Genomic DNA, 12,059 nt, shown 5'->3' on the forward strand with positions numbered 1-12,059 from the left:
ACAGAATAGGCCTTTAAGAAATGCCTGCTGAACTGAACTGAATAAGTAACGATTAAGAAACCTTAATTTACCCAAGTCCCAAATGAGGGTTTAAATGCAGTTTTGTCTTCCTAAGCTCTGCTTATGCTTTTCTCACTATGTTGCCTCTATCATAATATATTAATGACGGAGATGATGTTCTTACCCTTGTATAGCATCCGCTCTGCAGGCAGCATTACAGGCCAAACAGGTTGAGCTAGTTGAAATTTCAGTGGTAACAAGTCAGCACAGTTCCATATTGGCTGACAATTAAACAACCTTGAATTAGGAGGGCATAAAGAATTGGATTTAAATGATCCATATTTCATCAGTATTGTGGATGAAATAGGTGTTTGTGAGAGAGCCTGATAACCTTACTATTTATTCTTATAGGAAAGTATATTCACCTATTTCAAAAACCTTTTCACATCCAGTATACTAATAACCTTTTAAAGAGAGCTTGTTTGTAAATTGGAGTTTACCTAGAGAGCCTCTGGCCAAAGTCAAGTATGTTTTCTCAAAATTGTCCTTTCTTAATATCAGAAATTGGACTTTGGTAAATTCCAAGTGAAATAATAAACACCTTGTGCCAGTTAGCGTTTGCTCTGTTGAAGAATGAGATCAGCTTATCTCATGTTATGGCAGGTCTCAGGGTTGGTGACTGAGCTGCGGAGCGTGTGCTGGACCTGATCCTGGGAAGCTCTCTAGATGAGAAAATGTTATGGCTTGTCAGCTGCTTTATAGTAACCAGTCTCTGTTCAACTCAGGTCTTAATTTTAGATTTTATTTACTTTACACACACCCAGTTTGAGGAAAGAATTTTAGGCAAATTATGCCTAAAATAGATCCCATACACCTTTAGGTTTGTGTATTTTCTCATACTACCAGCTCAGACCCCATCCCAGATGATTTTCTGTTTTTCTCTGCCATGAAAGTTTGAATTGGCCTGTTTTTTTAATCTGTTGTCACTAGAGCAAACTAGATAATCCTGTGTGAAAGCAATGCAAATTATAAAGTATTGTACAAGGAAATTTTATTATCTTAGCCCTTGGTGTGTTATGTAGTTTATACTGAAAAAAACAAACAAACAAATCTTACCTCTTTTCTGTCCTTACATTTATAGGAAGCAGGCTAAAAGGGAACATTGAATTCATGATTATATCTGTCAACGATATTCAGAAATTTCTCTTGGAAAACATCTTAAGAAAAATTAACTGGTATTGGGTTTTCAGCAAATATATATAAGCAAAAATGAAATGAAAGGTACCATTCTATTCTGTCTGTTCTAGGATCCAGCAGCTTTTCTGCTTTTACTTTATTCAGGTTTATTTTTAGGATTTTGGAAATAATAAACAAACAGGTTAGAGACCTTGATTCAAAACATCTAAGCATTTCTGCTGGTAGCGTAAGACAGTCTTCATTTTGCTTGACTTCAATAAATGCCAAAAATAAATATGTGGCAAACAAGTCACAAACAGTTCTTTTATGTTTTTATGTTTCTATCTTTTCTTCTGGCACACACTTTTGTACATACATCATAATGCATGAAAACATTCAATTCAAAACCAGAAAATCAAAGATAAGGGAACTGCATTGTATCAATACAAAAGTGGTATAAAAGCAGAGAGCCCTGTTCCCATTCAAGAAACAATATGCAGAATTCAAGTAAAAAGGTATTTTTATAGTAGCTAAAGAAAAACTATTATTTTAGCTGCTGCTAACAGAGGGTTGGAGTGACTTCAGCATTACCCTTCAGCCTGTGTATTCTTCAGGGTTTCTTTTCTGAGCAGCTGCCATATGATACACAATTCTTTTAATATTAAAGAAAGTTCTTTTTCTTGAGTGCTCAATTTACTTAGCTTTTCTGCCTCAGTATTCCTTCTCTAACTGGCTGAGCATAAATGAATTTGTTATTAGATGTCCAGTATCAATGTAACAGTTGTTAGAGTAATGGGTATTAATCATAATTGTTCTTGGCTGCAAGTAACAGAAATGTGCAGATGGCCTAGTTTGAATAATAGGTTTTTAAAATCAATTAGGTTTTTCTTCTGTAACAGAGGATCTCAGGGACAGTCAGGGCTGGTGCAGCTACTCAAGGATGGGCTTTCTTTGTTCCTCCTTGTTCAGTCTTTGCATGTGGCTTTCATGTCTGTAGTCATAGGTGCTGTTGTACCTTGAGGTGCCACATTTAAGCAGGAAGAAAGAAAGGCAGAGGGCAAAATGTATGTGCCAGTTGAGCCAGGTCCTTTCAATCAGGAAGACAATCTTTCTACAAGCTCTACTCTGTTTTAAAATATAGATTTTATGGTTTTGTTCAGGTATGGTGAGGCCAACTGATCAGATGATTGCCGTTAAAAAGATAATCTATTACGGTTCCCAAGACAAAGAAGGGCCCACTGTGCAGGGCTGCGCTAGAGAAGCCTGTCAGTGGAAGGCAAAAGGCAGAGAGCTAGGGGGACTGGTGGGAAAGCTTTTACTGCTGTTTTCTTGGGAATGAATGGGCAAGGCAGGGAAGCAGGTTTAGGATGGACTGGTTTGAATAATTTTATTGATCTCTGGTCTGTAGGAGCTGCCTTTAGTTGTCCGATGCCTAGCCCTGGGATGATTAAGGCAATGTAAGAGCCAGGTAAAAGCCTCAGAATTGGGGCCACGGTTTTGGATTGGTTAGTTTGCATATGAAATGTGCACTTATAGGTGATCCATTCGTTTACTATCTAAGAATCTCATAACCGTGGGAGGAGTAGTTCTTTTCTAGTCATTAATGCCCTGGAGATCAAAGCAGCAGATACAGAAACTAGAAAATGTGGTTGATACACAGCCCCTCTTATATCCTTTGCTAGAACTGTGTTACTTGGCTGTCCGTCGCTACAAAGAATTCTAGGCATTTGGATATTTTTAACTGGGCACATTTTGACCAGAACATATTGGAGTACTACTAGTACTGAAGAAGAAATGAGTAGATATTGATTAAGCAACTAGTAGCATTTGGTACACAGTGACACATGTGAAGAATTAGCATCTGAAAAGTATAGGTGTAGTTTAAATCATGAGTTGCAAAATCAAATGCCACCAGAGGCCAGGGATGCCACAAAGGGTGAAGTGGGCTCAGTGGAAGATTATAGGGGTGCTGGTGAGATGGAGGGTACATATACTCTTCAAAGTAAAAGTGAAAAACAACAGCACTGTGAGTGATTTGTGGCCTGTTGGCTATCAGTTGTGGTGACTAGTCTAAACCAAGGAGATTTTAAGAAAATTACATATTACTAAATAGAAAGATGCTTATTAATTTTACTGAAGACATTATAAATAGAATTATACTACATTTATGTTATTTAGCAATTGTGTACACTACATTTTCAAGGTAACTTGATAACTTTTAAGTACCAACATTTTTGAAATTTTAGTTATTTTTTCCTGAATTTTTCATTTTGAAAGATTTCAGACCTGCAGAAAAGTTGAAAGACTATACAGTACAATGAACACATATATATCCTTAACTTAGGTTAACTAGTGGTTAACATGTTGCCTTATTTCCTCTCTCTGTCTTTTTCTTTCTCTTGAACCCATTTGAAAGTAAACTACATGTATTATGGCACTGTATCCCTAAGTATGTCAACACATATCACCTAAGGGCAAGGATGTTTCTACATAAGTAGAAAATAAATACACGCACTCTTATCAACTCGAGAAATTTGTAACTGTAATACATTTTAATATTCTAAATCCAGTTTTACTCAGTTTTTCCAATAATGTGCTTTTTAGCATTAAAAAAGTTTAGGATCCAATGAAAGATTATCTTTAATCTAGACCTGTTCTGTCTTTCATGGCACTAATGCTTTAGGAGTCCAGGCCAGGTGTTTCATAGAATACCCACAGGTTTGATTTGTCTGATCCTTTCCCCGTAATTAGACTCAGGTTAAGCATTCTGGATAAGAGCATTCCATAGGTGCTGTGAACTCAGAGCAGCAGGTCGGGAGGCCCAGCTGTCAGTTTGTTCTGTTGGTAGTGATGCTATTAGTGTGATGACTTGGGGAAGGCGGTGCCAGACTTCTTGCAGTGAAGAGGACATTCCCTGTGTGAGTAACTGGTGGAGCGATGCTTTGAGACCTCATGAATGTTGCTTCCTGTCAAGCTTTTACCTGAAAAATTCACAGCCATTGATCCTTTACTCAGTCAGTGTACTTTGGTGGTTACAAAAGAACGGTTTTTCTGGTTCCATCGTTTCTTCGGCATTAGCTGGCATTGTTTTATAAAGAAAGGCTTTTCCTCCCAGCCCTAGCTCCAGCCCCTCTCTTGAGTTCAGTATGAATTCACAGATTATTTTTGTATTCCTTGTGTTGTAGTCCATTATAATCATTACTCATATTGATACCCAAACTATTCGCGATTTTGCTGGACCTCTGAACTGCTGGATGTGAGATGTGTTTTCAGTATTTCCCACTTGAGGCATGACTTCTTTTCTGGGAGTGATACTATCTGTGAACCACCACCCCTTGGTTTTCACTCCCTGTTTTCTCTTTTCCGACCAGTGGCACCGTTCTGTTCTAGCATAGGTCCTGAAGCTTGATCTTCTGCATTTCATGTTTCTTTCCCCTCTTACATGTAAATTAAAGTTTGCAGTGATCTCTGTCTCCTAGTGCTTTAGATGTGGGACATAGGTGGTTTTATTTGCTTTATTTATTGATCTTTGATTTTGGGGGGATATGTGGTATGATTAGAACTTAGGTGGCTACAGTTATTTTATATGAAACTGGAATTCCTTGATTTTAACTATTTTTTATGGCTAAGATGCAAAATGTCTGACTTTCAAATGAAGTTTTCATTTAAACTTGATGACTCCTGGTAATCAATAAGCAAACTTGGGTAAGCCTTTAGTACCTTTTGAAGGATGTTGTGTCATTTGTCCCTACTCTCAATAGCCTGTAGCCGGTGTATCCTTTTTGAGTTCTTGGTTTCTTGGCTTTTCTATAGCTTTTCTCTTTCCATTTGCAGGCCAACATCAGTCATTTTCCCCCGTTGTGAATGCATTGCTTGCTCAAAACCCTGTCCCCTTCATTCTATACTGTGAATAGAGAATTGTGAGCTTAGGTAACATCTTGTTAGACTTGGGTATGACGTTGGAATAATCAGGACCTCATGAAAGCCTGAGGCCCTTTGGAGCTTTATTTAGAGCTTGAATTTTTTTAGAATGTCTGCTTGCTGATTAAATAGCCATACTGCTTTATTTCCAGTTTTATTCATATGTTCTAGTTTAGAGAATGAAGCTGCTGGTAAATAATCTAAAAAATGATGTTTTACCTAATGATAATGAGGGAGGAGGCAGCGCAGTGTTCCGAGCAAAGGTGTCTCTAGAGTCAGATTCTGTGGGCTCTAATCCTGGTTCCCCTGCTTGTTGGCTACATAACTACACAGTTGCTTAATCTCTCTGTACTGCCCTTTCTCTCCCATAAAGGTGAAGATAATAGTATCTTCTTCACAGATTTTGTGAAGATTAAAAAAGATAATATGTGATAGGTGTAGTGTTCTTGGTCTTGATACATGATTGCTGTTATAGTTAATATGATAATAAGAATGTATGGATGTCTACCCTTCACAAGGAACACAGACAACAGCTGTTAAAGTAAGCAGGTTCTGAGATCTTTAGGATAATCTGTTTGTGACCCACCTTCCACCCACCACCCACCCTTCTTACCCTATCCTAAAATTAAAATAAGCTTTAAGAATAATTTGTTAAACCTTTAAGTTTTCCATTGAGAAAGCATAATTTTTTTTTAATCTTACTAATTTTTTTAGAATGGTTATAGCTAAATTCCTGAGTGATGTTAATTTCAAAGACTTCAAAGCACTTTGTTGGTGCTTTATGGAGATGCACAGCTTGTAATGAAATTACACTGTTGTGGAATCATGTGACCACTAGAGGTCACATTATACTTTTTATTATTTAAAAATCTTACTAATGCTCTCAGTGAAGCCTATTTCAAAGAAAGACAGGAAAAGTCCACTATTGCTTCCTGCAAAAATATATCTTGAAAAAAAAGAAACCCAAGTCGGACTATTACAAGAACCATCATTATATGTCATGGTTTTATGTTTGACAGTTTATTACTCCGTTGGTTACAAAATTGATTTTTATCATTGAACTTAACAGTGAGATCTTAGAACCTGAGTTAGAAATAGAAACTTCTTATTCCCAGCCACAGAATAATTTGCATTTCTTGAAACTATGTCTGAATGATTATATGTAGGTGTAGAGTCATATGAAGATTTTTCGCCCATATTTATTTTTATTAATAAGAGTATAGATTTGGAGTACTACCTACTCGAAGAGTGACTACACAAATTACTTAAATTCTCTGGACTTTCAATTTCCAAATATGTAAAATGTGAATAATAGCTATGGAAGTATTATAGTGACTCTCAACATTGAAGTGAAAGTTCTAGGCAAATGGTGAAGTGGGTTATCAGATCACTGCTGTTGTTTTTGGCTCACTAAGGTGCATTATGGGAAAGATTGTAGGAACCTCTGCATTTCTACCCTCTCTTTTCTGGAAGAATAGGTTATTAGTTTATGTTTACTTTTCTGAAATAGCCACTGTGGCTGATAGTGGCTACTTTTAAATGGGCTACCTTTAAGATACTTTATTTTATTTATTTATTTATTTATTTATTTAAAAAAATATATCTTTATTGATTCCAGGGAGAGGAAAGGAGAGGGATAGAGAGACAGAAACATCAATGATGAGAGAGTCACCGATCGGCTGCCCAGCCCACAACCCGGGCATGTGCCCTCACGGGAATCGAACCCCGATCGCCTGGATCCTAGGTGGATGCTCAAGCGCTGAGCCACGCCCGGGGCATGTGCCCTCACGGGAATCGAACCCCGATCGCCTGGATCCTAGGTGGATGCTCAAGCGCTGAGCCACGCCCGGCCGGGCAAGATACTTTATTTTAGAAAATGTCCTAAATATGAGCTTGCAGCTGTGTGAAAAATTTATGGATGTGGAATTCATTCTGCTGTGATGCTTGGTGTTACTATTCTGTAGTGACAGTCTTAAGTGTGGAACTACTCTCTGACTTAAAAATAATGAGCACTGATTCCTGGCAGTTTCACATTTGCCAGGTTTTGCAGAACTAATGGGTTTAATTGAATTTAGGCGCTGCTATAGTCTGTTTTTACCTATAATTTTGGTCTTCATGTGGATAATATCAGAGTTGAAGTGATAGATACTGAGGCAACCATGAGATGAATCAAATAATTATGGTAAATTGATGCTTGAAATGTTTTCATGTGAATCAGCCACAAATTACAAAGGAAATCTTAACTGTTGTGTTTATAGCCATGCAGCGCGGGCTTGATTAGCAATTTTAGCATTTAAAGTGCAAACAATTTTTTAACTTTTGTGTACAGAAATGATTGTGTGCTTAAGTAGAACACTGTTGGCTCAAACACAGGAAGCAACTGTATTAGATGGTAATATAGCTGATATAACTATATTATCATATCAGTTTATAATCTCTTCTTCACTGTAAACATTTGATTTTCACTGCTCCCTCTCCTGCCTTCCTGTTTTCTTAAGTAGTGCTGATGGCTCCAGAGCTCAAATGCAGGTCTGCCTGACCTGGGTTGGCCTTGCACTGAAGACTGTAGTTTTACCTTTTACATTTACTAGACTACTGCTTTTTAAAGCCGTTTGTCATTATAACCTACACTGTATTTCCTGTATTTGAAATGTTTTCTAATAAGTATACATTATTTAGATTTTCTCCTCATTTTATGAATTTTATTGATAAGAATCCCCACTAACTGTGTCATGAATGGATACCATCATGTAGGTTTGGGGATCTGTTAGAGTTGTTGCTCAGCCATTTATTCTTCTCTGATTTTGGGCAGGCCCCTCAATCTTTAAGTTGTTTTGTTTTTTGTTCAGTGAGGACAGTCATGGTTTGTTGTTGTTGCTGCTGTTTTTTTTAGGGAGGTGGCTGTGTTTGAAATTTTTGTTTTTCCCCCCGCTGTAGATAACAGACAGGAGAGTGTCCAGAAGACATGCCGTTCTTGAGGTGGTAGGCAGTCAGCTTCGAATCAAACCGGTAAATATGTTATTAGCAATTCATTTTAACTTTTTTCATCTCTCACTTTTTTCCGGCTTCTGATCAGAGGGGGTCTTATTTTCTAAGGTTATGGAAATAGGGGATTAATGTCAAAATATATTCTTCTTATTGCCAGAAGATAACTGGGAGATGAAGATCAAACTGTTTAAACTACCTCCTTTCCCCTAGGACGTGTTACATTTACATAGAACTGGAATGAAAGATGACCACTGGTTCACATGTACGGTATTATTTTGTTTGTGACTGGATATTACAAATAAGATCCTACGAAAAGCCCATAACTAAGGGGGCGGGGCAGGGACCAAAGTCACGTAAGTGTTATAGGGGTATATGTTAATAGGTTTCTATACCTCTGTGTAGAGTTGAATATTTCTAAAATTTAGACCTTATTCAACTTGAGATTTTAAAAATATTTTAAATTTGCAAGTTCCTGTTAAGGGCTAGAATCTTAATTAGTTGTGTTGCATTTAAGCACTGATACATTGTAGGGACAGCAGGTTCTGAGAACATACTATGTGATCATTCCTCTTCATTTCCAGAATCTATTGTGTAGGAGAATGAAATCTGTGTGTGAGGGTCCATTTATTTTAGACTTGATGCTGTGGTGTTAAAATTATTATTATGGAATGAATTTCAATAATTCACAATATTAAAAAACCTACATGTACTTTCATCTTAATATGTACAACTTCCTGTTTTTTTATTAGTTCTTTCTTTCATACAGACAGTATTTTTATTACCCTATTCCCAAATTTAAGATGTATCCTTTTAATTCTGTATCTCACCCCTACCCCAGCTTGGTTAAACATATTGTTTGGACATTTCAGAATCTAAAATGTAGATTTTTTTTTTCTTTGCAAATTGAGCCAAATAGTTCCTAGGTTCCTTTCCCAAATTCCATGGTTCTGTGGTTAGTTTAAAAGTAACATTATGCCCAGCTGGTATGGCTCCATGGTTGAGCATCAACCTAGGAACCAGGAGATCACGGTTTGAATCCTGGTCAGGGCACATGCCTGGGGTTGTGGGCTTGATCCCCAGTGGAGAATGTGCAGGAGGCAGCCGATTGATTTTGTTTCTCTCTCATTGATGTTTCTATCCCTCTCCCTTCCTCGCTTTCTAAAAATCAATAAAAAACATATTTTTTAAAAAAGTACAGTGCTGTGGTATTTGATGAAGTCATGTATAGTGAGAAAGTTACTTGTGTGATTTTTTAGGGGGTTTTGAAAGCTAGTAAGCTCATGTGCCTAGCTGCTTGCTCTGAGAGGCTCTTTAGAAGGTGAAAGTGATTGCTATTTAAAAATTTATCTTATAGAGAATGGAATTGAAATGATTTTAGTGGTGAATCTATTTAAGTGACTCAACAGGTAGCATTTTTAGTATACATTAGATTTTGAGCCTCACTTCTTATAGTAAACTCTTTGGAACCACTCCTGATATTACTCACGAATGACTAATAGTTGAAATATCGATTCTCCCTGCTATTAGAGACTTCTGTGTTAGGTACAGTTATATGTACCCATGGAACTGGCAATCTAGTAGTGATTTATTAGGTGATTATGGGTAATCTTTGAACTTATAAGGATTGGTCCAAACAATTCATGCAGAGAGGTATGGTGGGATAAGATATATCAGGCTGTAGTAATTCAAAGAGCATTTTGAGTAGACATCCGTGATTGGATCAAAGTTTCTGTATGTGAAAATTTGGGTGAATGAAGTTGGGAGATGAGATTGGAAACCACTGTAGGTTTATGAAGAGCTTACACTGCTGTGTTTATATTGGGGAATCATCAGAGGCTTTATGCAGATAAATGTAAAAGAATACCTTGGGAAGCTGTGAGGTAAATGAAGACAGGAAACTTGATGTGATGTTAGCCCAAGCAAGAAATGTAAGCAGTGTGTGTGAACTTGAACTAGGGAGTGACTGTGCACACAGCAAAGAGAAGTGGATTCAAGAGATAGTTCAGAGGTAAATAAGTGATCTGGAACTTAACATTTGGATGGAGTGGGGGAACACTCTAGATGTTCAATAAGTGTTTCTAGATATTTTGGTATGTTTTATTATATAATAGAAATTAAAATCAGAATATATCACAGTTACTCCTGAAATATCCTATTTATATTCTAGAGAAATAGACTTAAAAAAAAAATAAAAACAACTGAAAAATGAGTTATAATTTAATAATATTTGCCTAATAATACTATTAATGTTATTTATTAACATTATTTAATTTATTAATATTATTTTTTAATGTTATTTATTAATAACATTAATAATAGTATTTGCTTCACGTTTTATAAACTTTCTAAACTTGTTTATATTTTACTTAGTTTATATTTTATAAAGGCTTAAGGTTTTAAAAAGAAATGAAAGTGAGTATATTTAATAAAAATTTTAACCAAGTTTCCCAATGAAGAGAACTTTGTTGAGTAAGAAGGAAAGAAAAATAGAATTTCAAAGTACATTAAAAATAGGCCTAATATATACTTTCTTAATTTTCCCGTAATGAATATTTTTTATAGTAGGAACAGAAGTTTTTACCTGCTATATTTATACTGAATTCTAGTCTGTTCAAACTCAGGATGAATAAAACATAGCTTAACACCCATAGATATTTTAAATGGTTGTGATCAGAAAAAGTTTTAGTGCATGAAAATATAGTTGTATCTCAAGATACTTTAATGAAGTGTATAAATAGAAAAAATGGAAATGTTCAGCATATGTCCATTCCCAGGGTGGTAATTACCTTGCTGTACTAGAGATTGTTGATGTCCCTAGAAAAAGTCTCACTTAAATTGATGGAGTAGATGGATGAATGGATGGTAAGAGGAGTTGCTCTATCTATATAAGATTCTATTAAAAGAACCAAAGATCTGCATTAATGTAGATTGCTTCATTAAACACTAACGCTTATTTGTTTTAAACACTTAATCATATTAATGATAAAAAGGCAATTTGACCTTTGGAAATGGCCACTTTCAGCTTGATTCTAGTTGGAATTTTTAAGGTGTCTTTCAATAGGTCTTAGTTATGAAGGCAACTTCATTATCTTCAACATGGAAGCAGTTGGTGGCAAACATAATTCAAAATAGTGGACATTGTAATAGTGGACATTGTAACAATCTCTAGTACAGCAAGGTAATTACCACCCTGGGAATGGATATATGCTGAACATTTCCATTTTTTCTGTTTATACACTTCATTAAAGTATCTTGAGATACAACTCTATTTTCATGCACTAAAACTTTTTCTGATCACAACCATTTAAAATATCTATGGGTGTTAAGCTATGTTTTATTCATCCTGAGTTTGAACAGACTAGAATTCAGTATAACTATAGCAGGTAAAAACTTCTGTTCCTACTATAAAAAATATTCATTACGGGACAATTAAGAAAGTATATATTAGGCCTATTTTTAATGTACTTTGAAATTCTGTTTTTCAATGTAATAGTGGACATTGAGTTATATTTACTACTTGCAATTTGAATATGGATAATAATCTTCATGGTGGGGTTTCATTCAAACAAAGTAAGATTCCTCTGTGAGAAGCTAAAAACAACAAACTATGTTGTTTGCTGAGAGATAGGATCAAAGTCTCCCTTCTCATAGTTTCTAACTTTTCAATCATAGTAAGAAATTATTAAAGAAAATAAGTGGAAAAGAAGCTAGCCATTTCCAGGGAATTGGTGAATTTTGGATATCAAAGTTAAGGGATTCAGTTTCCATACTGAGAATTCTTTTTTCATATTTTCTCTTTCCAATGTCAAATTATCTCAAGCATAACAGAAATATCTTTTAACCAGTTAATTGATAACTTTGCTGTTTTCTTTGACTCCTAGAGAAATGGGAGGTATGTTACAGCTTTTTTCCCCTTTGGTATGTATGGATAAAAATTATGGTACTTGAAAGTGCCAGATTGATTAGATTTTTAA

The 12,059-nt window shown here is 35.8% G+C and overlaps 2 protein-coding genes across 5 annotated transcripts in view; both read left to right on the top strand.

The window, feature by feature from the left end:
- Positions 1–12,059, top strand: part of PNO1 (partner of NOB1 homolog) — a 197,003-nt gene that overhangs the window by 182,795 nt on the left and 2,149 nt on the right. The window lies entirely within an intron of this gene.
- Positions 1–12,059, top strand: part of APLF (aprataxin and PNKP like factor) — a 50,018-nt gene that overhangs the window by 5,375 nt on the left and 32,584 nt on the right. For 2 of the 4 annotated variants that reach the window (XM_081156962.1, XM_081156963.1), the window contains exon 2: positions 8,035–8,106. The exons of the other annotated variants lie outside the window; for them this stretch is intronic. In XM_081156962.1, the coding sequence (XP_081013088.1) occupies positions 8,035–8,106 (72 nt within the window). The remainder of the gene's footprint in view (positions 1–8,034; positions 8,107–12,059) is intronic. 4 annotated transcript variants of the gene reach the window in all.

This window comes from Miniopterus schreibersii (genome assembly GCF_964146895.1).
Source record: "Miniopterus schreibersii genome assembly, chromosome: 13".
Taxonomy (NCBI): Eukaryota; Metazoa; Chordata; class Mammalia; order Chiroptera; family Miniopteridae; genus Miniopterus; species Miniopterus schreibersii.